Source organism: Leopardus geoffroyi, chromosome B3 (genome assembly GCF_018350155.1).
Source record: "Leopardus geoffroyi isolate Oge1 chromosome B3, O.geoffroyi_Oge1_pat1.0, whole genome shotgun sequence".
In the NCBI taxonomy this organism is placed as follows: domain Eukaryota; kingdom Metazoa; phylum Chordata; class Mammalia; order Carnivora; family Felidae; genus Leopardus; species Leopardus geoffroyi.
In genome coordinates, this window is record NC_059337.1 from 137,963,469 (window position 1) to 137,990,046 (window position 26,578).

Here is a 26,578-nt window from a genome sequence, read left to right on the forward strand (position 1 = left end):
GGGAATGAAACAAAAAACACCTCTCTAAAGGTAATGAACTCATTCTGGATAGAATTTGACAAATGAGGCCAAACTCCTTTGAGGAGAAATACAAAAGCAATGTCCTAAGTGGGAAAGAGCACAGAGCGCACCCGGGAACGAGGAGGGGCTGGCTGATCTGGCAGAAGCTGTGATGGGAGGAAGCGAGCCGAGGTCCCAAGCGGGCCGAATTACAAGGCCTGGGAAGCCAAGCAGGGGAATGCAGATTTGGGGTAGCAGGAAATAAAGTCAGAAAGGCAAGATTCATATGCAGTTCTAACCGATACTAACTGCCTTTGGGTAGCACTGTCTTCGCTTTGTGGAACCTGGTCTTCCTGGAACGCTGGTCTCTTCTTCGTCATGTAAATCAAGCTCTTCTTCATATTTAACCGTCTCTTTCCCAACTGGCATCAAATGGTCATCCAGTTCACCTAGGAAATGTACCAAGAATTAACATAAACAATCCGGATTTTGCCTCTCTAATAAGTAAATAATCCGGAGCGGCACGATATTAGAAAGCAACGGGAAGGGGGGTGAAAACTAAAGCAGCTTTGCTTTAATAGCACAGCGTAATCGGACGTGATGCTTCAGGGAGGCTATTTTGGCGCTCATATAGTCAACGTGAGGATTACAAACTCTGCTCCAAGATGCAGAAATAACGTCTAAACGAGGCACAGCACAGGGAGTATAGCGCAAGGTGCTGGAATAGCATTGTATGGTGACAGATGGCAGCTACACTTGCGGGGGGCACAGCATAACGTCCAGACTTGGGGAACCACCATATCCTACGCCAGAAACTGATGTAACATCGTGTGTTAACTACATTTCAATTAAAAAAAAAAAAGTGTTTTTAAATGATGTCTGAACAGAGAAACAGCACTCTGTTTTACAAAGTCTATGGACAACAAGACTTCCCTTTTTTTTTTTAAGTGGATTAATTTGTAAACTAAACCGATCTGAGAAAACGACCCATTAAAACACAAACGCTCACGACTCAACAGTTACAAGAAGACCTTTACGTGTTGAAAAGGGGTCAGTAAAGGGAGCAAATACATTACAGGTATTCGCAGGGAAGCTGTGGCCTCAAAGCTGGTACATGTCACAGGACCCTCACGTTACACCGTATTTACGTACGTACGTCCGCCTTCACCAGAGCACAAGGAGAGCAGCTAGTTCAGAGGTCCTTGATGTGCTTTTGTTTTACAAGGGTTTCAACCTTAGTTTTATCTGCATGTGCTTTTCAATCACTCTTACCAATTTTGTGCAGTTTTTCACAGCAAATGAGCGCTACAACTCTTTCGGCCAATCGTATACAGCTCATTGGCGGACCCTGAAAGTAACAAAAAACATTTCCACTGTACATGAGCGTAGCTATCTATCATTAGCACATACGACTTCTAGAAAGCCTCTGCCCCAGCATCTTTAAAGCTGAACTTTACCAGAGTAAAGTTCTTCATTTTGAAAAATACCAACAAGTTTGTTAAAACCCTGATTTCCACAGTTGAAACGGCCATTTTTAAAAAAGTCCTGCCCAGTAAAACCTAGATCAGCTATGATGGAGATCTGACAATTTTAATGAATACAGATTTCAGTAAGATTTTAACGTATCTTAGTTCAACTAATCTATGAAGAGGAAACAAACTAAAGATCTATCAAAATGTGACTATAACATACACATTAACAGCACAAATTTTCATATGTAAGAGAAATTAGTCATCCCGGAATATCTGGAAATCAGTACTGGGACCAAGCACAGCAGTTACACAGAGGCAGATTTTCGGGTGAACAACCAAACAACTACAAAAGCCCAAACATATTTAATAACAAATTCTGCTCCTGGAAGTATCTTAAGCCACAGCTGAGGGATTCGGTCAGAAACGCTGACACTAGTAAGATCTCAGAGGAAACTTTAGGGGTCATCCAGCTATACAGTCTGTTGGGGATCTGAAGTACAGTTGACCACAAAAGAGACTTATAAACCTTCCCTGGAGAACAGATTTAAAGTGGGGCGCCTGGGTGGCTCAGCCAGGTAAGCATCAGACTTTGGCTTGGGTCACGATCTCATGGTTTGTGGATTCGAGCCCCATGTCAGGCTCTCTGCTGTCAGTGCAGAGCCCACGTCAGGTCCCATCTCCCTCTCTCTGCCCCCATCCCCTGCACACTCTCTAAAATAAATGAACATTAAATAAAATTAAGAAAAAAAAAGATCTAAACCTAAGTTACCTATAACTTGCATTGGCGTAGAGAAGCTGAAAAAAAAAATCCATTAGTGACATATTTTCAAGGCACAATCATTTCTTTTTCTAAACTTACAACAATGGAGGCTCGAAGAGGTGAGTTAATTGGCAGATAAAGAGTTGAATAAAATGTACCATCAGGCAACTCTCGAGTTCTACATTTAGGAGCTAGATGAGTAAACGGATCACTTGGTAATCTAGCACAGTATCTGTGAAGAAAAAGAAATTCTGATGCTAAATCCACAACTGAGAAATAGGGGAAAAAAAAATCCGTTTTGGTAGTCATATCCTAAAGTTAAAGTTTTTATGTCCCTCTTCCCCTCTACTGGATTGGTACTGACACGGGAAGTGTGAGTTCACTGGTTCCAACTTTCAGTAAGATGGAACAGTGCCGTCCAAAAGAATCGTCTGCCGTGACAGTCGGTGTCAACACTGTCCAACAGAGCAGCCACGGAGCACCTGGAATGCGGTGAGGACAGCTAGGAAACTCACTTCGAATTTTATTTCATTTTGATTAAAGTTAAAACTCGAATTTAAAAAGGCACGTCCAGGGCTACCATACCGCACAGAAAAATATCGTGCGGAATCCGTAAGGAGAACACACCGCCAGGGTTTGGTCCTTACTGTCTTATGTGCCCTGGCAAACTACCAGGCCCCGCCCAAGGAGGGCGTCAGAAGAGGCCGGAAGGACAGCCCGGTACTGACATATCGAAAAGCATCAGAACAAGAAGACCGCCCCTGCCCTCCCACCACACCCCACAGCAGTACAAGGAGAGGGATACAGAGCAGGAAGCTAGCTTCAAGGGCGCTGAGACTGAGCGAGGAGGGTGCTGGCTGGGACAGGAAGGTAATCCGGTGGGGGCAGGACTCACACAAGGAGGGCAGCAGAATGAGCAGCTGCCCTGCAAGGTCATGACCCGTGCATTCGGGACACCCAAACACGGCGGCAGCCCTGCGAAGTAGGAGACTGCCTACGTTCAGGGATACTAAACATAAAAGTAACTATTTTGAGGACAATGGGAGTCCTATCTCTCACTATGGAAGAAGCCAGAAACAAAGATGGAAAAGAGGAAAGCTAGAATGAACCCTGTGGTGTCATGGTAAAGTGGACGTAACAACATAAAGGTAGTCAGGTATGCAGATAAATACAGCTATAAATGTGCATGTGAATACACACACACACACACACACACACACACACACACACACACGTAGTTTCTAGCTCTGTCGACTAAGGAGCCTGAGAGTAGCAATACTCCAGAGGCAATGAACATACTTAGTGCTCAGATTTTGGTTTCTAAACACCACTCATCTGCCACTAAAAAAAACCAGAAGCTTTGGGAGAAACAGCCAATATCTAGGCTGGGGCAAGGAAAATAGGAGTTAAATCTAGAACATCTTAGTGTGCCATAAAATAAGGAAGTGACCAAAGAACAATGGTGATGTAAAAAAGACTAGCTTGAAGGGGCTTCCACGGCCAAATCTGAGATAACTGTAACATCAAAACAAATAATAAATGATAGTGAGGAGAATATAACCCACTCAATAAAACAGAAGTCCCTCAGTTTATATGAGATAAAAACATTAATAAATAAAAAGAATAAATGAGCGGAGAAAAGAGAAAGCTCTTCGTCACGGCAGAATGCCAGCAAACAGAACAACGGAATCAGAAAATCACCATTTTGCAGATGCCACAGCAATGATCAATTCAGGCCAGAAATATCAATGGATACTTAAACTAATGGGTGATTTAGTTTAAATATTCCTCTTCCTGGAAGAGGAATATTTTTTACGTGGTCTTAAATCACCTCCCCATGAACTACACACTCACTATGGAGGGAGAAAAGGCAACTTTACGACAGAGGAAGCTGCAGACCTTCTGGAAGTGATCACGAGCCACCACCACCAGTAAGAGCACAAATCGACACTGAGTGCGCCCGGCGGGATGGGATGGGAACAGAGCATCCCTTCTGTGATGTGCCGGCTCCAGTGCACAACCTGGGGCTCAACGTCGGAAAGAGCAGATAAAGCCACGCTGAGAGACGGCCTACAAAATGGCTGGCCTGTAAGCTTCAAACGTTTCAAGGTCATTAAAGTCAAGGAAACTGAAGAATAATTCCAGGCTGAAGGAGACTGGAGAGATGAGAAAAACACACACAACTCCTGATCCTGGATTGGATCTCCCTACCAAAAACATTCTCGCGAAACCTGAATGGGTCTCTCTGGGTGGGGGGTGTATGAGAGTTCTCTGCAGTATCCTTGCAACATTTTAAAGTGTGAAATGGTTTCAAATTAAAGAGTTAAAAAAAAAAAATCTTACGTCGGTTGCTGCTTTATTTTGCCTCTGCACAGAAACTTATCCTGATACATAATCTAGGCATGTAGCTGCTTTTCTTAGTTCTTGGAAAGGTTATTACCAATTCTGGACAAAGTAAATTAGCCCATGATCAGAAATACAAGTTAATGTATCATCATCTTGTAATATCGCAGCTAATGGAAAATTCAACATCCCTCAACGTTCATGGCACGAGATTTTTTAGGATAAAAAAAAAAAAAATTCAGTGAGCAAGGTAAAATTAAATTAAATCTAATTAAAAGAAGCATCCCTTGGGGCACCTGGGTGGCTCAGGCAGTTGAGCGTCCTACTTGAGCTCAGGTCATGATCTCATAGTTCGTGAGTTCGAGCCCTGCGTCAGGCCCCACGCTGACAGTTCGGGGCCTGCTTGGGATTCTCTCTCTCTCATCTCTCTCTGCCCCTCTCCAACTTGTGCTTTCTCTCGCTCTCAAAATAAATAAATAAACTTAAAAAAAAAAATCATGCCTTCATTAAGTCAGCCTTCCAACAAAACCTAAACATTTATCACCGTGCAATACAGTTTTTACCTTCTGACCAAAAAGGAGCATGAGTGGAAAAAAGCAACTTCTTTTCTTTCTCTCACCAAAATATTACAAGTCACAAATGCAAAGACTTGTGATCGTCTGCAACAGGTAAACACCACAATACTCACAGGTTTAGACTTAAACCTTGTAACACTCCTAGGTTTTCCACGCAAGCGACTTCATATCATACCTGTTGATGTGTCCAATGGCCGTGTTGATCGTGACTCGCGGACCACCGTCGTCGGGCCTCAACACGTATGGTGGGAACACATCGTCATCATCCACGACAGGTTCAACGTCAGTCTCACCCGCATCAACGGACTTGGAACACTTGTTTCTCAAGATCTGGACGTTGTAAAAACAGACTTTACAAGGAGAACAAATGCCGTGTCGCCCTAGGTCAGTTGTCTGCCTCTGCACCTACGGAGAAAGCTCTCTTGACGTGCAACAGCGCTCTCTCCTAAACATGCTTCAGAATTCCAAAGTCACCTGATGCGGAAACTCCCTCCTGGAGCACTCCCCCCGCCCCAGCTCCAACCGTGGAGACACTCACCGCACATGCACAAGGTTTGCACGGTACCATATCTACACACACACACACACACACACACGCACGCACAGGGGCTGTGTCATCACCCTGTGACGGCTCCGCAACTCAGCCCCTCAACTGGGACTGCAGCGCCCACACCAACAGGACACACTTTCCAGGCATTTTCCCCCCGCAATCCACAGGACCATTTTCACTGTGGGCTCTCAAACAGTTCGTAAAATAGTGCCGGCTCTGTGGTTGCTTGACTTTTCTCACAATGTACACACTTGCACACCCTTGCTGAGACTACGCTCTGCAGGTAAAACTGCTTCTACCCATTTCTTTGCACATAAAAAAAAAAAAACCTTAAAGACACCCTACTGACTCTCGGAACTTACCTTTTCAATAGCTTTGTATGTTTTAAGGTCTTCTTCAAAACTTTTTATTTTGTCTGTATCTGCTAACATTATGTAATTAGAGATCGGTGCCCTTGCTCGTCCCTTAGATTGAACATAGGATCGATACTCTGTGGGTAAATCAAAACGAACCACCAAGTTGCATTTTGGTATGTCAACACCCTCTTCCACAATGCTTGTCGCAATAAGCAGGTTGGTCTCATGTGCTCGAAATTTCCTAAGTACCTGAAAAAAGTCCACCAAGAGAAGCAGTTCTAAGAAATTTCCAAAGGAACGGTGCAGTACCAGTAAGTGAAAACTGCCGTTTCTGACCCGTACTCTAGGCGCACTCGATCTTCAAGTCCAGGCTAAAGATGACAGCAGCACACAAACAACAAGACGCATGAGCACGTGTGCAGAGAGACTCTGGCTTATTTTCAGCTGAGCACGACTTGAAAAATCAAAGTGCCCTTCTGCTGTACACAAGTATGCACGAGCCACAGAAAACCTTCCGGGCGGAGAGGCTGGCTTCTTCAATGGCCACCACAGAATGCAGCCAACAGTGACCAAACGAATCCGCTGCTGGAGTCCTGCTGATACTCTGACCTCACATGGGGTATCTTCCGGCCGTGACACTGTGCCAACGGCCTCCCAAAGATGGCAAGACTCTTTCGCTACAATCCCTAAAACACTTGTAATTCAAAATTACAAGTAAGGCATTACTTACTTCTTGGCATCTTGGGACATTTTCGATTTAAGGAATCAGAACTACTCATTAAAAAAGTAAGTGAAAAATTTTTTATGTTAGATTTAAAATAACACCATTTCCCAATCTAGGAGAAGTTAAATTATAAAGTTATAATTATACAATTATATAATTATAAAATTATAATTATAAAGCTGCCTTTTAAACAGATCTATCATACTGGCTGTTAGACTCTCCAAACTTGGAATATTATCAAATAGCTACGACATAGAAAACGAACGCCAACGTGAATTAGTCTACCTTGAAGTTAAATAACAAACTTCAAATAAAAACTTTTTGTTTGCCAGCCAGAGCACTATATTAGGTTTCCCATCTTTACAATGCTGTCTCCTATATTAAAATCTTAGAATGTATGAAAAACTTTAAGCCCAAATCTTTAAAATATAGCGTTATTTTTGAAGTATTCAAGGCAGAACTTTAAACGGAAAACAAAACACTTTATAGGAGAACAAATTCATTTTGTAGCTCAGTCATATGCAGTCAACAGGAGTTACGGTTACACATGCTTTGTTTTTCTAGGAAATGCCATCAGTCCAATAAAGGAAAATGAAATGGTTGATGGTAATTAAGACCAAATTGATTTCCTAGACGGCTATTCTAATTCTGAACATATGAATCACCAAACAGCTACCTCACAGGAGACGGCTAGTCTATCTATGAGCAAGTATTCTATGTGACCGAAAATGCCGCCAAGCAACTATGAAGAAAGGGAGCTCCTAGGAGCAGAGTTCGTGTGTGTGTGTGTGTGTGTGTGTGTGTACATATATATATACATATATATGTATATATGTATACATATATATTCTGAAAATTGTTACTGTACAATTATTTCAACTTAAGTTACCTCTTCCTGTTTTCTGAATTCTGCTTCCATCTGTTTGTTACGAGGCTGATTCTTTCCAATGCCATGTCCAGTTATAAAATTGCTGCTGATGTAAGCCAGCTCTGGATCTTGTTTGCCAGCTTCCTTTATCAATCTAAGAAAATTACATACATTTGGAAGTTAAGCATTGCTGAGGGAGAAAAAAAAAATTTCAACTTTTTTGTTTGTGAGGTCTCCCTTAAAATGGAAATTACGTGTATTTTTTTGCCAACATACCTAACACAACGGGTCTTGGTGGTTTTTGTTTTTTGTTTTGTTTTGTTACGTTTTGTTTTCAATGAGCTTAAACAGAAATCACTGCCACTCTTCACCGCGTCGATCTGTGGACCAAACACTGGTAACGCCAAATACAGGGCTGATTTAGCCTGCCGAGCAAAATGGCCACAGTACGTCCAACTTTCTAATTTGGCAGTGAGGACTTACTAGGAATGTAGCCCAGTAGGGGACAGAGCTAGGCAGGGAGAAACATGGAATCCTCAAACATCTTGGCCTCAGGCCAGGACCTATCATGAAAAAGCCGCACACACTTCTCTGAAAGCTCAATGTTCTTCTCCACACACACACACACACACACACACACACACACACACACACACAACTTGCGGCTGCAGTCAAGCCCCTGTCTCTACTGCCAAACTTATGCAGAATGCGTACCAACACCCTGAGGCCAAGAGGGGATTCAGAGGCAGAGGCGAGGGAAACCTCATTCTCCGGCTACATGCACTAAGAGAGCTCCTGCTGTGTGCGAAACAGCATGGTTATTTTAATCTCACCACAACGCCCTGTATCACTGGAAGCAGAGCTCCAGGGCAACGGATGCCTGTCTGCTGAGGCGCGCCTCCAGGCCCAACACCTTCCTGCCCCCAGGCCGCTGACACCCCCCCCCACCCCAGTGCTGCACAACACAACACGCCAGACTTCGGCATGGCAGTCAGTGCCAGAGTCCCCATCCCATCCTGTCACGGAAGACAGGCTCCCCAACTCGTCCCTCCTCCTGCCTGTTGCTCTGTATTAATCCAGAACGCCAGTAACCTAAAGCGGGCCTTCTGGTTGAGAGATGGAAGAAAGCTACGGGAGGGGGGTCACGTTACTCGGGGACAGAGGTTAACAGTTAGTGTTGCCATTACAGCTATTTTGGAAATATCCACATTCAAAAACTCAGCACACGGGATAAATGGTTCCACACCTGACGTAAGTGATTCCAGATGGTTCTTCTGAAGTCATACGCATAGTATAAATTCCTAATAGAAAATTGCATTTTTAAGTCAAACCATTCTTTTTTTTTTTTTTTTTTTTTTTTTTAAATACATGAAACAGACTAATATCAAAGAGCTGGAAGAAACCTTGAGTGGCCATCTAGAATATCTCCCTGCCTCCAGATCAGCCAAAACATGCATGTCTAGGTTAGTTTACACGTCTGTTCTACATTCAAATACTTAAAATGTTCAGAATCAGAAACCTCCTTAATATGTCCCAAGCTTTGTTTACTTATTATGATAAGCTTACAATGTCAGTAACAGAAAGAAGCGTTACAGGCCAAGAAATCGCATGCCTGAAATACAAAATTTATTATCTTAGAAATAGGTACTTCCAAAGGATTGTGTATGCAAATAAGCATCAAGAGGTTAGAAAATGCACTTCATGTCAGGCAGTAGGCAAAATAATTAACTCAGTCAGGCAAAGGATGTGTTTTACTTTGCCAAAATGATCACGTTAGCAGATTTCAACGAGCTGAGAAGCAGAAGGCACTAAGAGTAAACGTATTTCTCCTACCGAAACTCACATCAATACTGCAGAGGACAAAAGAGACGATATGCACGTTAACAAACCCAATCTCTTGTAAGCAGTAATTAAATGCTATATACTTATGATGGTGGTGTTTAGAGAGGAAACTTTATCAGATAAATGAGGGGATGCCTAATCACACTCCTCAGACAAAGCTATAGGCTTCCAGAGAAATGAGGATGGTCAGGGAACTCACAAGTGAGTTACGCAAACTGCTGAGAGACTTCGCCGTACCACGAACAGAGGCCACGAAGTCTTACTTGTTTCTTTTGAGTTTCACACTGAGTTTCTGTCAGCTGTCACACAAGCAAGCGGTTCAATAAGCCCTGCTGCTCTCTAGTGCACAGAGCTTCTCAAACTATCTGCAGCTAAGAACGAGTTATTTACTTTTTTCTAGTATCAAATCCATCAGAGAGCGGTATTTTTTGTCAACTTCCATGAAAATTTACTGAGAAAATGAAACAAATATTCAAGAGCCAATGGTCTTATATGCAGCAGACATCGCTGTCAAAACTGAGAGTTTTTAGATGTTTGCCCTCAATCTCTGTACCTAGCTCACTCAGTTGGCACCAGCCCACATAATGCATTGTGTTACACGCATCGCCTCCCAGTTACATCAGAAACAGCATGGGCAGGGGCGCCTGGGTGGCTCAGTGGGCTGGGTGGCTGACTCTGGCTTTTGGCTCGGGTCCTGATCTCAGTCTGTGAGACGGAGCCCCGCGTCAGGCTCTGTGCTGACAGTGCAGAGCTTGCTTGGGATATTGTCTCTCACTCTCTCTCTCTCAAGATAAAATAATAGATGTTAAAAAACAAACAAACAAAAAACGAAGCAGCATGGGCAGAAATAGGAAATATGTGCACTAGATTCAGAAAACCAGTAGAACTGTGATTTCACTAAGCTTGCAAATTTGTGCAGACAACCGTATGGGGAAAAAAATTCAAAGAAACAAACACATCATTTGAAATGTCTGCCAAGTACTAAAATATGTGAACAATAGATTTTAATGGTCTCCTTACGCGTTACATTTTTTTTAACAACATGAACAAATCAAATGTAATTCCTCTGTGATTCCACCAAAAGAACCATCACCGATAGTTCTAGTACACAGACACTATGCGCCCCAAACGTGTGCGTAGAGCACGTAAGAAAACAGCACCTACTGTATCAGGTGATAAAACAGCCATTTTTACATACATTAAGAGACAGAGAAGTAATTTCTATCTTACAAATGAAGATGCTGAGGCGTTAAAGAGTTAAATAGCTTTCGGGTTGCTCGGGTGGCTCAGTCAGTTGAGCGTCCAACTCTTGATTTCAGCTCAGGTCATGGCCTCGCAGTTTGTGGGTCCGAGCCCCATGTTAGGCTTCACACTATCAGTGTGGAATCTGCTTGGGATTCTCTCTCTCTCCCACTCTCTCTCTGCCCCTCCCCTCACGCATGTTCTCTCTCTCTCTCTCTCTCTCTCTCTCTCTCAAAATAATAAACACTTTTTGTAAAAGTTAAATAGCTTCCACAAAATACACATCTAAAAAAGTGAGTAGAAATAAAAGGAAGCGGGGCTCGTTGACGAAATGGCCGATCAACAACAGAAAGGATGAGGGCATGTCTAAGGGACACAGGAGCTGACCTCAAGGAGCCCCAACGGCTCAGAGCAGAACAACGAGAGCAACAAGGTAAATGACCTAACGTCAGGTTAAAGCCTGAGGTGCGAAACACACAAACGTGAGGGGCGCCCGGGTGGCTCAGTCCGTTGAGCGTCCGACTTGGGCTTGGGTCATGATCGCGCGGTTCGTGGGTTCGAGCCCCATGTCGGGCTGTGCTGACGGCTCGGAGCCTGGAGCCTGCTTCGGATTCCGGTTCTCCCTCTCTCTCTGTCCCTCCCCTGCTCGTGCACTCTCTCTCAAAAATGAATAAATGTTAAAAGAAAATATTAAAAAAAATAAACATGAGTCCACAGTGAGAAAAGAACCTAAGTCAATGAATATAAATAATAAATAGGATCAAAGAGAGAAGAAGTTTTCCTCACAGAAGAATTCCAATAATAAATGAATCGGCTTAGTGATTTGCTTCCACAGAATAAAGTAAGGAGAAAAAGAACACCTTCCAGGAGAAACCTGGCAAACACTACCATAACCATGTGACGAGGTTTCACGTCGATAACCATGAGTCCCCCTGATGCGATGTGATGAGAAGGGCACTTCATCTCTACAGTATTCTTCCATATCCTAAATCCCTATTTTAATCCTGAGAAAAACATCAGACAAATTCAAATTGAGAGCTAGTCTACAAACTACCTGGCCAGTACTCCTCAAGACTGTCAAGGTCATCAGAACCACGGGAAAAGAGAAAATACAAGAGACCAGTGGAGATCAGGGACACACAACTAGATGCAACATGGTACCTGGGATTAAGACGATGACACTAATGGGAAAACTGGTAAATGAAACTGAAGTCTGAAGTTTGGTTAACAGTAACGCACCAATGTTAGTTTCCTGGTTGGGCCAAATGTACACGATAATGTAAGATGTTAACAATGGATGGGGGAAGCCAACTAAGGGGGACAAGGGAGTTCGGTAATCTCTTTACAACTTTTCTGTAAACATTTAAGTTACTAGGGAGACAGAGGGAGAGGGGTAGAGAGAGGATGTAAACCCAGGCATGTCACATTCGATTGTCATACAAGACTAATAAATGACACAGTGAAAAGGGCCATATCTGCCTTATTTTGGGAGGATCACAAACGGAGTCTTCACTTCCTCATCTATGATACAGTTAATACATGCACCTTCCTTTCTCATGGAGTGTTGGAAATTTTAAAAATAGATCTAAAAGCGGGTCTCCTGGGTGGCTCAGTCGGTTGAGCGTCCAACCGGCTCAGGTCATGATCTTGCAGTCTGTTAGTTCGAACCCCACGTCGGGCCCTGTGCTGACAGCTCGGAGCCTGGAGCCTGCTTCGGATTCTGCGTCTCCCTCTCTCTCTGCCCCTCCCCCACTCACACTGTATCTCTCTCTCTCAAAAATAAACATTAGAAGAAAAAATTTTTAAATATATATCTAAAAGGTAAGTTAGAAACCAAGGTATCTGGGTGGCTCAGTCAGGTAAGCGTCCTACTCTTGGTTTCGGCTCAGGTCATGATCTCGCAGTTCATGGGTTCAAGCTCTGCACTGGGTTCTGTGCTGACAGTGCGGAGCCTGCCTGGGATTCTCTCTCTCCCTCTCTTTCTGCCCCTCCCTTGCTCTCACTCCCTGTCTCAAAAAATAAACTAAAAAAACAAAACAAAATTAAAGGTAAGTTATAAACCATAAAGCCCATACGCAAGGCAAAAGGAAAAGTGTAATCCTAAGACTATACACGTGGCTACATTACACACAGAAGTAGCTATGATTCATTGTTTTTAATTAGGAGAGGACAAAACTGCCCATGTATCACAATAGCTTAGACTCCCATGAAACTATTCACTGAGGAAGGGTTTTCCTCCCATTAAACTGATGGAAGGAAAGAATGTGGATTTCAGGAAGTTTTTCTAAGCTTATTAAAAAGCTTACTGGAACAAGACCTCTATTGTATATTTCATTAGCTGCCCATAAAGTTGACTCTCAAACCGCTCTTGATTCATCATCCAACACTAAATTCCAGGCACTTTTCATGAAAGCTGATCACAATTAATCTGATCCTCAAAGTCAATAGGAAATAACTGATTGGTTTTTGATACACGGTTTCAGGCTAGTATTCCTGCAGTGAAAACTGGCACAGCTCTACATTTAAGAATTCACGTAGAGAAGAGGGAGAAGAAAATGTACCCCATTTCTTCCAAGTCCCCTAAAGTGTATTTAATTCTTAAACCATCCTGTCTGGGGGCAGGGCTATAATGAAGCTTGGAGCTGACCCTTGAAATGCCTCTCCCCCATTCTAACAAACAATCCTGACGGTCATGCGCTCCCTGGTCTGTGTCCCGGATGGTCTGCCCACTATAAAGCGCTGGTTTTTAGTGTTCTGTGATGCCCAAGGGCATCATGATTGTAGAAGGAACTGGAAACTAGGAGAGAGGATATCAGGATTCTAGAACTGTCTCTGCCACTGCCTAGCAATTTCACTCAGAGCCAATCACTTTTCCTCCTGAGGCCCTTTCTTTTTTATAAAAATAAGGAGGCTGGATTAGATAGTCAATGAGTCCCTTTCCAACCTTAAACTTCGGATTCCAATGTAATTCACTACCTAACATTATTTTACTTTGTATTCATCATAAGGATCAGGCCCAATGACTATGAAAATTACCAGACTAAAAACCGCCAGATGACTACCCCAGAGTCCAATTTCTCATTACTCAAGTAAGTTTTCAAAGCCCCAAAACAGTGAGAAGCAGTTTAGCGGGGGGAAAAAAAATCCCAAATTACCACAGGAACCAAAGCCGAATTTTTCCTCAGAGATCACTACTTGCGGAACTGGCTCTTAGAGATCAGCTCTGGCCAGTTAATGCATCTCAGAGAGAAACAGATCGTCCTCTGATTGTCTGAAGCACAAAATAAGGCCCCTTTCTGGCCCTTTGATACCACAGCATCTGTACACAAACCAGGAAGAACCACACGTTACCAGACCGTCTGACACAGATCTGGACTACCGCTCCCTGGCTGGGCTGACGTTCAGGAAGAATCAACTTCTGCCAAAGAGGAGGGGGGAGACGGGCACCCACGGCCTAGTCTGGATGCAGGGTCATCCTTTGCCAATATTCTCGGAATGCTTCCCCAACATTTTTATTTTCTTCTGAGTCAGAAAGTTTTAACATATAGTCTATGAACCAAGCCAAACTGCAAACCCAGTTGTTCTCAACTTTTTCCACCGCGGATCTGCAACCCTGAATCGACATTTGTCAGGAGGAAAAAGCTAACAGCAGCAGCAGCAGCAGCAACAAAATAACCACGATGATTCCCCGGTAAAATTTATCCTCCAACTACGTGAAGGGGAAAGCCTGGTGTGAAATGCTCAACACAAAGCCTGACACACAGTCACGGGTGAACTATCTGAACTGCATCTGACAACTAAACGGGAGACAAAAAGTGTTTCACTGTAACGTCACAGAAGTTTTCCATACTCGCTCTCTGTGTCAAACGGGTCACGACCGATGGGCATCCTTCAAGAAAAAAAAAAATCTCAGGTCACGTCAGACCCAGCCTTTCGGGAACGCGACAGTCACATGCACGTCCGCCCCGTCGATGCCGGTACAGCATCGCTCACGACCCATGACGGTATCGAGTGAAGGCCACCCACCCGGGCCTTCCGCCAGTCCCAGAGCGATTACAGAGCATCCCTCCACCAAGCCAAAAGCTGCCTCGCTCCACTACGGGAAGAGCCGCTAATCTTGGACGTTTATTTACCTGTTTAAGACAACTGCTGTGTATCTTCTTTCCACAAAGATGATCCCGCATAAGATGTTGGTGAACGGAGACGGGAAATTGGTCTCCGGCTTCTCTTTTTCTTCGATCTCTTCGTCCTCGTCATCATCCTCAGAATCACTCCAGGACACGTAATTATCCTGATTCCTGTTATTATACCACTCGACGCTCTCGAACTGCTGCCGCTCATACGGTTTGTACTTGCGCAAGATTTCGAGCAGTTTTATTACTTTAGGAGTTACAAATTTCAGGTCAAGTGAGGCAGGAGAGAAGTGCTCTTCACATAGTGCATGGATTTTCCTTAGGAAGGTGTCTGTAAACAATAGAAATTTCCTGTGCAGCTCCTCTTGCTCGTGTTTGATGTACTTCTGCAGCTCCCGGACCATCATCCCAGCGACCTTATCTGCACACCAGGGGCCCAGGACCACCAATACGGCACGACAGTCTGACAGTATCTACAGGACAACAGAAAGAGCCAAACGCTGAACGGTAACATCACGCAGCGTTTTCACGCGCGGTTCAAGTGGGACTGGAGCTGTCTCCAATCGGCCCCTTCAAAATACATTCACCCCACTCATCCAGACACTGAGGCCAGTGCCCCAAGGTTGAGGGGGGCGGCCGGTGGGCTTTTCAATCTCTACTTTTTCATATACGTGTATGCCCAGAACCATCCTTTTGTCTTCCCCAGAAAAGGTAATCATTAACAGAATACAAAAGACGCACCCATATAAGGTTAATAAAATTTAATTTCAGGTCTGTTGTTACAAGTAAAACGGAATCACTGACTTCCAGGTAGATACGCAAGGTGAATTATGTAGCAGAGCAATTTTCTTTGAGGCGTCAGACGAGAGCAAGAGAATTTTCCTTGCACTTTATGCCCAGAGAGCCACATCTTCCGCTCTTAGCTCAGAGCGGAATGTAAATCCCTAACGAGGCTGTAACTGAGGGACTGCCGGGTCTGCAGGCCAGTAAAAGGCAAACTGGGTTGAATGCAGACTTAATGAGAAATCAAGGGCTGAGAAGAGTCTAAGCACGGCTGCTCCAGAAAAAAATCATCAGGAGAGAGATCTGGACTCCTATGTAACAGCGTTATTTCACAAATGGTTTGTGGGGCGCCTGGGTGGCTCAGGTGGTTGAGCGACCGACTTCGGCTCAGGTCATGATCTCGCAGTTTGTGAGTTCGAGCCCCGCATCGGGCTCTGTGCTGACAGCATGGAGCCGGGAGCCTGCTTCGGATTCTGTGTCTCCCCGTCTCTCTGGCCCTCCCCTGCTCATGTTCTGTGTGTCTCTTTCTCTCTCTCAATAATAAATAAATGTTAAACAAAGAAATTAAAAAAAAAAAATGGTTTGCAAAGTCCTAGGATGATGATTCTCAAACTTCAATGTATCGGGATACCTGGAGAACTTGTCACGTCTCAGCCAGCTGAACCCCTCCCCTGAGCTTCAGCTTCAGCAGGTAAAGGATGAGTCCCTAATCTGTTTTAACAAGTCCTAGGGGGACGCTGACACTGCCGATCTGGAGTCCACACTCTGGGAACCACTGATCAAAAAGGATCTCCTCCCAAAGCTGTGCCACTCAGGAGCGATGGGCTCAGACCCAGTTACACACGGGTAACAGCAGAAGAATTCGTTCAGCCCGAGGGTTTGACTAACTCATCTGACCCAACAACAACAATGGACCCCAACCCACCTCCTTGTTTTCCTTTTTCCAACCTATTTCCTGAAACCAAGGAGGTCGACATTTAATAATGTCAGGTGACCATGAACTCAACCCGGTATGATCTGTTCCATGAAAAAAGTCCAGGAATAAGAAGCCAAGTCCTTGAACTAAAACATACCAACGGCCTCATGAGAAGCACACTGTCGTTTTGACAGGAAAACTCAACTTCTACTTTCTCTACTTACTTGTACACGCTTACCTGCTTAGAAATTGAAGTCGAATCTCTCTCTTTCGAACGCACAGATATGTTACAGTCGTTGATAAAGTTCAGTGCCTCCTCCAGCTCCAGCAGCAGCCTGCCATAGAGGCCACTTCGGTCCGTGAACGGCCCACAGTCCACCACAATCTCACACGGTTGAGAAGTGTATCTGTAACGAAACAATGGGTGTCACTGCCACAGTGAACTCGCTCCCGCACTACGATCCCCGAATGTGTGTCTACACCCTGGGATCACGGGCAGGCTCACGGTGGTCTTCCTCCCAGGGCGCTCACTTTCAGATGTGCTACACTTGCTCAGGAGGGCTCTAGGAGTGACTGTCTAGAGCCCACGTTCAAAGAATTCTGTGAGTCTTACCATGACCTTATTACCCCAGGGTTTGTAGGTTTAGGCCTCTTTGGGCATCGAGATACTCAAACAACTCAATAATGATTACTTCTCAGACACAGAAATAGGGACGGGAGCAGATCATAGAGGGAAAATGCTATCATTGAATCTACCCACCTCCACACTACTCGAAACTCTTAGCATCTGCAAATTCAACTTAATTTTAATGTGTTTTTACCGTATCCTTGGAAGGAAAACTCACCTAACTTTGAACCGATTATGGTATCATCCTTGGATGTCTTATGCCTTTCATGAACTAGGACAACGAGAACAGCACATAATATTCGAAAACACTAACAATGACTGGGGCGCCTGGGTGGCTCAGTCGCTTAAGCGTCTGACTTTGGCCCAGGTCATGATCTCGTGGCTCGTGGGTTCTAGCTCTCCATCAGGCTCTGTGCTGACAGCTCGGAGCCTGGAGCCTGCTTCCGATTCTGGCTCCCTTTTCCTCTGCCCCCCTCCCCCCCCCCCCCCACTCATGCTCGCACTCGCTGTCTCTCTCTCTCTCTCTCTAAAATAAACATTGAAAAAAAATTTTAAATGAAAGCACTAACAACAATTAAGGAAATGAAATACACTAAAGACATGTGTAAATACTACGGTTTTCATTATTCTCCATCAGAATTTATACTTAACCAGAGAGTCACGCTTAGAGAACTGGGAAGTACCAGGTTCAATAGACCACTTATCAGTTTTACTTAAATGCCCTAATACCTCTACTTCTGCAAACCTCAAGTAGTGCAGGCTTCCCAATCTAATTCGGAACAGAAGTACAGCCTTTCACTGCCACATCAGCTCATTCTGGCTCGAGAAAGTCAAAAACACCACGTCCGAAAGGTCGCGAGATTTGTATCTCATGAGTGTATTTCATGTATTTCGAATCCTTATATCCCACGGATCTGAAACATTACCTTCTCTTCTCGTTCTACAAAGAGATCTTTCCCCAAGTTCCTATTAAATGGCAGGTACACTGCAAGATGTTTTCCATGCATCAACGTGACTGATCATCAAGGAATCCCCCGAAACCACTGTCAACATCATTTTACCGGTTCCGGGACAATAAAGGACTCGCCTGAAGTCATACAACTCCCAGTCAGTGGAAGCCAGGATTTCAAAACCTGTCTGATTTAACTCCCTGAGAAATCAGCTTCTCTAGTCATTATAACTGTTCCAAGAACTATCGCCTATAAGGATGCTTTAATGTGAATTGAATCAACTTAATTATAAACCTAATTGGTATAAGCTCCCATCCACCAACTCAAATCAAAAAGTGTGATTTTTGTGCACGTTTTACTGAAACTCAAAGCAGCTACCTTTCCAAAGACACAAACCCACAAAGCATAAACAACACTGTTCTCACACAGTCACACCCATTTGCGAAACACCAGGGTTTTTCCAATCAGTTTAAAACGTAGCGTAGGGGCGCCCGGGTGGCTCAGTCGGTTAAGCGTCCGACGTCAGCTCAGGTCACGACCCCGCAGTTCGTGAGTTCGAGCCCCACGTCGGGCTCTGTGCTGACAGCGCAGGGCCTGCTTCGGATTCTGGCTCCCACTCTCTCTCTGCCCCTCCCCTGCTCGTGCTCTGTCTCTCTCTCTCCCTCTCAAACATAAACATTAAACAAAAAATTTTTTTTCAAACGTAGCGCAAAACACTGAATTCTGTCCATAAAGTCGTGTTCTTGCAAAGTATCATGCGGACACTTAGGTTGGAACGACCATGAACACACGTGGGCAGAAACAAGCTTCCTGTCCTGGCTCCCGGTCCTCGTCCACATCAGCAAACAGGAGGGGCCCACGCTCATGCCATCTCTGAGAGACGAAGCCCCTCCATCTGCTGTTCTCTGTGGAGACAAGGGGAGGTCCCTGCCCTAAGGATTCTCAGACTCGCTCGTCCCCTGCCTCAGGCACCCGTCCCCTTGTACAGGCGCTGCCCGGGAGGCCCCAGGAAAGGGACGGAAGGGGAAACCCCAGCCGAGCGCCTACCTGTCCAAGACCACCAGGTCAGTTGCGGTCTCGGCATTGCTCTTGAGGATTTTCTCCAGCTTCTGAATCTTTTCTTCCAATTCCTCGGGATCGCATTTCCCATTTAAAATGGAAGCAGTCAGCCCCAAGATACGAGGACACGATGGACAGTTTTCACAGAGCTGACACGATAAGAGATGCTGACAGTGAGGCATTCGTTCTGCGAGGCCAGGACGACAGAGACACTGCCAGACCGACACAAGTCAGGAAGCTGGGCAGACACTAAAAGTATCACTTATGGAATGACCGGAGCCTGCTTCAAAGATCCCCGTATCCAAGAGGCGTATGTCAATGTGCTACGACAGATGCTACAATGGATGTACCACGCATTACGTACTTCATTGACTTCTGCTTAAAAGTTTATCCCAGGACTAGATTTACTATAGGTTACGCGTGACAGTTCATTATTATAGATCTCAGTGAAAATTAATTTCACATTCATTCGTTCATACAGGGGACGAAGCTCCCAAAACTGGTAACGGATATTACTGCTTTTGATATATAAAAACACCGCTTATTCTCAGGAATTTGACTTGCATTAAGACTGATAAAAACCTAAAAACTTACCTTCATAATTTCTCGGTAGGGGTGGTCTAGGATCGCAAGATGACACTCATCAAACACCAAAAGGTTAATGTCCGACAGCGATAGGTAACCGTTTTTCAAAACGTTCAAGGCGACATAGCAGGTCATAACAAGAACCTAAAAGAAAGCTGACATCAGTGTACGAACGTGCGTTCACCGGCCTACCTGCCTGGATACACTTCTATTAAATCAGATTACGGAGCCACCGTTCTGTAGGCGAGAAGTGAGGAACTCATTAGTCAAAATCAAAACGGATGTTCTAAATGTATGCAAGCTAATACTTTGGAACCAAGAAGCAGAGATGGGCAAATATGGAAACAGATTAGGGGAAAAAAATTCTTGATAACAGGGACCATGCTTTTATGGTAAGTCTCCTAAAACTACTTCAGGTTTTCAGGTTCCTATTAGCCCCATTTTGACTGATGAGACCTATTAATTTAATCAAATGACAACACAATTCACCCTGTGTTTTCCTCTTTTTTCCCGTTGAACTGACAAGGTTTTCTGGAAGAAGACACCGACCAAATGTTCTTTTCAGGGCACTGTCTCTGTGCGGACATCTCAATGTTTTATTGATGAGGACTCAGCCCCGTGTGTGAGACACGCTAGTCCGTGTGCAGTGCTCCAGCTGAGCTACGGGGCATCTCCTAACCGCTTCAGACACACCAACACCAAAAAGACCCTCTACGCACGCTGGCTCCACACAAACGTGTAAGTCAGAGGAAAAGACCCTCTATGCACGCTGGCTCCACACAAACGTGTAAGTCAGAGGAAGTCTCTGGTCAAAGACCCAAAGGTCTCAACCGAGAAGCGTCTCCAGTCTCAAGACACTTAACTCAAGTGTAAATTTTCTGAAAAGCAGGTTATCCACAAGCGGGAAGTACGTCATCAGAATTTGTGTTTTTCCAGCCAGTAAATCACACTGCAAAGCTGTTTCTCTTCTGTGCAGTAAGAGCAACATTATACATTCCTGTTCGTTTGGTTTTAGATCGTGAGAAAGAGTACGGAAGGGCTAGTTCCTAGGCTGACAAAGTACAGGAACGAGTTTTCAAACTAAACAAAGACAACCAAGACTAAAGGTCATCTTATAGACAAAGTCGAGGACTCGTAGGGATTTACAAAGGGAAATTTCTTTCCAAGTCTTACCTGGTGCTTAGTAAACTCTTGGTTCCATTTCTCTTTTGTCCAAGCTGCATTTACTTCCAGGCTTGAGTATTCCCCAACCTTGAGATCTGAATGAGTTCTGACAGCTGACACTTGTGGAGCAACCTGGTTTGCTGATTACAGATACAAATACTCCTTGTAAATAGGACAAATCTTACCTAGCTGGCTCTCTGGACTACTAATGATTAAGACAGCTAAGGAAATCCTTATTATTATATATCATTACCTAACCCCCAATTTTTTACATAGCCAATTGAAAACCATATTTCCAAGGTGATCCTCCAAAATGCTTTTACTAGACTTAAGACCTGGTCCTCTGTCGTTCACTTCAGAGAACCCTATGCCACCCTCCTTCTTTACAGCCGATTTTCCCAACCTAAGAACAGAACTTCTAGGCTGGAATGGGAACTACTCCAGATCCACCCCCCACTCCTGTTTTCTTCAGTAAAATCAGATCGTTTTGCCAAGAAATAAGACGGTCTCATATATATTTAAAGTACAGGAGAACATCACATGTTGAGACCATCTGAGAACAAAAAAGGAGACCAGTGCCCCAGCAGCTCAGGTTCACATTTTACACTTTTTGTTTTAATATGTAAAGCCAAACACAAATCCAGGATCACAGACTCTAACTGAATATCTAACTTTTAAGAAGCACCTACCTCCCCTTCTGTAATTGGCATAGTAAAATCACAAATCACAATGCTACCAGGCTCATAAATCAAGCACTTTTTGATGGACTTTGCAAAGCTAAAACAAATATAACCAGAAATAACTGTGACGACACAGATTAGCTTATGTTCCGAAAGGTAGCCCATGCAAAAACCGTAGCATCAGAATTAAATAAGTTTAAGGAAAAAGCTGAAGTTTAACATCTGTGAAATAAAACGGCTGACGCTTAAAAGAGAAGTACTATAAAGTTAAGAGATAAGACTAAATGCTATTTCTGCTCTCGGAATCTCAACAAATATATTATTCTTCAAACCCTCTATACGTTCCATCATCTAACTTAATAGCCACAGAGAAAAAGTGCTTACGGGACACCCCTGGGTGGCTCAGTCGGTAAAGCGTCCGACTCTTGGTTTGGTCTCAGGTCATGATCTCACAGTTTGTGAGATCAAGCCCCATGTCGGGCTCTGTGCTCACAGCTCAGGACCCGCTTGGGATTCCCCGTTCCCTCCCTCTCTGCCCCTCCCCCATTCTCTCTCTCTCTCTCTCTCAAAATAAATAAACTTTTTTTAAAAATGTGCTCAACCGTAAAATCTCATCCAATGTCCTCCACACAGTATGATAAAACAATTTCTGTATTACCAGAGTTGACCAAGAACACCGTCCTTTTTCCGTTTCTGTTGAAGTCTCCCCTGATCTGATAGGACAGCTCTTTCGTGAGTAGTACGGCAATAAACGTCTTCCCTGAGCCAGTGTTTAAACAGACTATGGTGTTATGATCCAGAGCTGCTTCGAGCAGTTCCACCTAGAAATACAGTGGGGAAGAAGACGCCACCCTTCTCATCTGGGTACAACATTGGGAAAACTGGGTTCTGGGTTCTGTCTTAATTCAGGAAACTTCACTACTTCCTGAGATCTTCCTCTGCTAAGTCTGCCAAAACACAGACTCTCTGCATCTTTCCAGAAGGAGATCACAGGCGCGAAAATGCCTGTGACGTACGGCCAGCTGTGTTGTAGAAACACACGTGGGGTAACGTTTACAATCTGTTTGAGAATTATTTTTGCAGGGGGGACAGAAAACTCCCCAAGAATGACACGAAGAACTGAGTTTACAGTAACCGTGGTCCTGCCCGTTGGTGGTGTTTCGAACCGTCTCCATTCCCTCCCAGCTCTTGAGGACAGACACACCCAAGCGGGTATTGCGAGGGGAGAGGTTTTCAGAGGGGAAACAATAAGGAACTTCCCAAACAAAATGATTCCGTCAATCGGCCGGCAGATGTTAGAAAAGAAAAGGGCCATTAGGAACAAAAGTATCTGGAAGGAGAAAATTACTCAGAAGAGGAGAGCTTGAAAAGGTAAATGGGTTTTACATAAGACATGTCAACTACGTGCTAATTGACTCCATTTCGGTGAAAACGCTCCAGTATTAGTGTTCTCATTAGTACCTGGTATTTTCTTGGCGTATAAATGTTATCATGGATTGCTTCTTGTTGCCATGGCAGTCCAAAGAAAGGGCCCATTGGTGAGGAGGCAGGGGTCACGAGCTGCAGGCCCGCCATGCTGAGGGGCTGCAAAGCAGGGCTTTCATTCATCCAGTGCTTCTCTCACTGCATTTTGCTCTAGCGCAGCTTACTACAAAGGGAGAAAGAATACCGTTACACCACCATGCAGGGTTAAGGGCGAAAGAAAGCAAAGAAACAAGAGAAACGTCCGAGTATCACTCCTCCGGACCCTTTCAAACTTCCCGTCATTGTTTTAGCTTTTTCTCGATCTAAGAGGATCGGTTTAAAAAGTCAAGCGTTCTGTACTTTCTGACCTGGCAATTCTACGCCTAGAGACTTGTCTGAAATAATTAGGCAACTACACGAAGAAACAAGGACACGGATACGTACTGATGCCTTAGTACCTGGGAACAAGCAATACCTTCCAAACGCACTGATAAGAAGTGAGCAAGTAAATGATGGTATAGTTCTATCATACAATACTTTGAACTCACGAAGAAAATCCGGATCTGTATTGACTGATAGAGAACCATGCCCGTCATATACCTTTAAAAGAAAATATGAATGTGATGCCTCTTTAAATACATATGTACATGCGAAGCATGTGGGTGCATAAACGTTTTCAAGCATTATCAATTCTACTGATGCCACTATCGATAAACTTGCAAGATAATGTTTGGAAGGCACTGAAGTTTCAAATACCTGCCAACACTTTGTCATTGTATCTAAAGACCGTAAACACACAAGGTCTTTTCCTCGACTGACAACCTAGCTCAACTGCACAGCTGACCAACGATTTAAATATTTACCTTTAAAATTACACATATCCTAGATGAATCAAGACAAAGGGCAACCATTCTGAGTTTTTCACGGTAGGTAAGGGCTCTTCTGTGTTTCACGTATTCTTTCCCAAAGAGGAACTGGATTATATAAAATGACAAACTAAACCCGAGTCTTTTTCAAACTCCTAACCTGCACACAGAGGGTCAGGGTCTCAGACCTCAAAGTGGCAGTCCACCATCGGCTTTCTGACTGTCAGCAGCATTTATCTGTCCCCAAAGGAAATTTCTGCCCCCACACTGCTTGGGAGTTTTCACTGTTATCACTCTATGAAACCGGAAAGAAGCCCACTCTTCGTTCCTTGACAAGAACCTCTGAATCTCCTGACGCGTGAAATGGACGACCACGATACAGGACAGCGAATGAAGCTGTTCTATCAAATCCAACGAGAAGTCTCCAGTCTCCCTTGATTTCAGAGGTCAGTTCGGTGGACAACAACTCAACATCTGGCCAGTGCCGGTGTGATCTCCTGTAAGTAGTGGGGGACACAGGGCTGTGGGTGCCGAGGACAGCAGCAACGCAGGTGCAGCCAGGTCAGACAGCACAGACCAGCCAGGATGACCTACGATCGTTCTCGTCATCCCTCTGGGAGGAGGACGGCGAGCAAAGGACTGCGGAGCACGGTCTGAACGCTACCAACTGTGTTCTTCCTAGAAATAATCCGCTCATCGTCTACCGAACCAAAGCCCCACCAACCATCCTTTTTACCCCCCACGTAGCGTTCACTGTTCTCAACTCCTCAGGCCCGCTGCTTGCACGCCCGTGGGTTAACCAAACACGGCTGCCAAGAACCCAAAGCTAAAGCCATGGCACCTCATCTCCTGAGGTCCACTGGGCCACTCTGCAGGCCCACGGCCCAGACCACAGGCCCCTCCCACCGACTACCACCCGGTCAAACCATTCTGCATTTTCCTTACCGTGGGCTGCTCACTGTCTGGGACGACTTATGCCGAAAGCCTGACCCCCTTCCTCGGCCTCCACCCAACTCAAATGCCAATCCAAGACCGATCAAAACTATGGCAAAAGGGGTCAGGAAATCAGCATAAATCCTGACCGCTGAAGAGAATAAAAAAGGAGGAAGGTGGCAATGCCAGTCCCCAAAGGGTTCTTCCTTCACCTGCCAACACCACGTGGAGCCAGGAACCCGCGACACCCCTTCCTGCTGCTGTCACCGCTGCCACCATTCTTTCTCACAGAGAGAACAGTGGCAGAACTGTAACTAATAAGTCCCGAGAAAGAGTCTAAAAAAATAAATGAGAAGAATGTTCTATTTTTCCAAAGGGAGACTGGATCCTTTAAAAATGTGTAAAATACAAAGAAAAACTCTAAAAACGTTCCGGATGAAAGACTATAAAGAGACATGACAGCTAACTGGAGTGAGTGATCTCAGACTGGATCCTATACTGCAGAACGATGCCACAGAGGGCATTACAGAGCCGCTGATAGAACCGTCAAAGTCACTGAGGCTGGTCACGGCACTAAGGCTGTTTAAGAAAGCAGCCTTATTCCTAAGAAGCAGACCCCACGGTGTCCAGGGGTAAAGGCCCATGAGATGTACGCAACTTCTCCTCGAATAGTTCAGGCAAAGAAACCATATACACATACAGCAAACGTGTGCAACACGTTAAGCAAATGGGGCAAAGCGCGGATTCTCTGCCCCGCTCTTAACCTTGTGACTTCACTGTACGTTTGAAATTGTTTCCAAAGAAAGACTCTCGAAAAGTAAATATGTATGAGTGGTGAGACTGGGACTCCCTTGCACACTCGGTTCACCCGCCACACCAAGCCACCCCCAGAACGTGGCAGACAAACAGTGCAGTTTGTAGAATGAAAACCGTGCCCACGTGAGTGACGATAAAAACCTTCAAACGGCTTCTGTGCGCCTTGCAGACATTAGGTCACCTGGCACGCATTTGCACAGGGATGCATGTACACCCTGATTCTTCTACCGGCACACGTGTGTAGGAGCACGCGTGCAGAAGAATCAAGTTCAAGCGAGTATTTGATAAACTCAACAAGAGAGTCACGACTGTCGCACAATAACGTACAGAACAGAATCGTCACAGTTCCAAAGGTATTTGTGTAGGTTTTGGAAATCCACACCCTCTCCTGGGAGGGCGGGTGCGGGAGAGGGTCTGCAAGGAGACAGGGGACTGAGATTTAACCCTCTCAACCTGCTTTTCCGTAAGGTCACAATAGTTAAGTTCATCTTCACCGACTGAATGTACTGTGGCTGGCCCCAGAGATACTTTCTACTTAGGGAAAGCGAATCCAAGATGAAAAACCTCAACAGGTAATCCAATAATGTGAAAACAGAACAATCTGTAATTTTGCCAATTTTTACTTTCTTTGGCGTGTTGAAGTAGATTTTTTTTTTCCCCTTAAGCTGGTCTTAAGGAAAAGCTCTGAATCCCTGCTGGTAAGTAAACGTTCTGTAGTTTCACAGATGAACTGATTATTGATTAACTGCTTTCGCAGAGCCAACAGACAACGCCTTGTGATGGCTCCTCGAGGACAGAGTTTAAGTTTCTGGACAAACAATTTACATCCACGAAATTGGTGAGGCCATTGTGTAGCTTCTACGTAGTTT

The 26,578-nt window shown here is 44.6% G+C and overlaps 1 protein-coding gene across 6 annotated transcripts in view; it reads right to left on the minus strand.

The window, feature by feature from the left end:
* Nucleotides 1–26,578, minus strand: part of DICER1 (dicer 1, ribonuclease III) — a 74,053-nt gene that overhangs the window by 24,294 nt on the left and 23,181 nt on the right. For 5 of the 6 annotated variants that reach the window (XM_045451969.1, XM_045451971.1, XM_045451970.1 and 2 more), the window contains exons 4-16: nt 23,092–23,278; nt 22,289–22,451; nt 20,960–21,090; nt 19,796–19,930; nt 19,190–19,350; nt 16,803–16,971; nt 14,866–15,338; nt 7,670–7,802; nt 6,063–6,305; nt 5,326–5,480; nt 2,332–2,464; nt 1,273–1,348; nt 310–449 (exon numbers count right to left, since the gene is read on the minus strand). In XM_045451969.1, the coding sequence (XP_045307925.1) occupies nt 310–449; nt 1,273–1,348; nt 2,332–2,464; nt 5,326–5,480; nt 6,063–6,305; nt 7,670–7,802; nt 14,866–15,338; nt 16,803–16,971; nt 19,190–19,350; nt 19,796–19,930; nt 20,960–21,090; nt 22,289–22,451; nt 23,092–23,238 (2,259 nt within the window). In that variant the 5' untranslated portion in view covers nt 23,239–23,278. Of the gene's footprint in view, nt 1–309; nt 450–1,272; nt 1,349–2,331; nt 2,465–5,325; nt 5,481–6,062; nt 6,306–7,669; nt 7,803–14,865; nt 15,339–16,802; nt 16,972–19,189; nt 19,351–19,795; nt 19,931–20,959; nt 21,091–22,288; nt 22,452–23,091; nt 23,279–26,578 lie in introns of those variants that run through there. The other variant, XR_006705287.1, reaches the window with a different exon arrangement.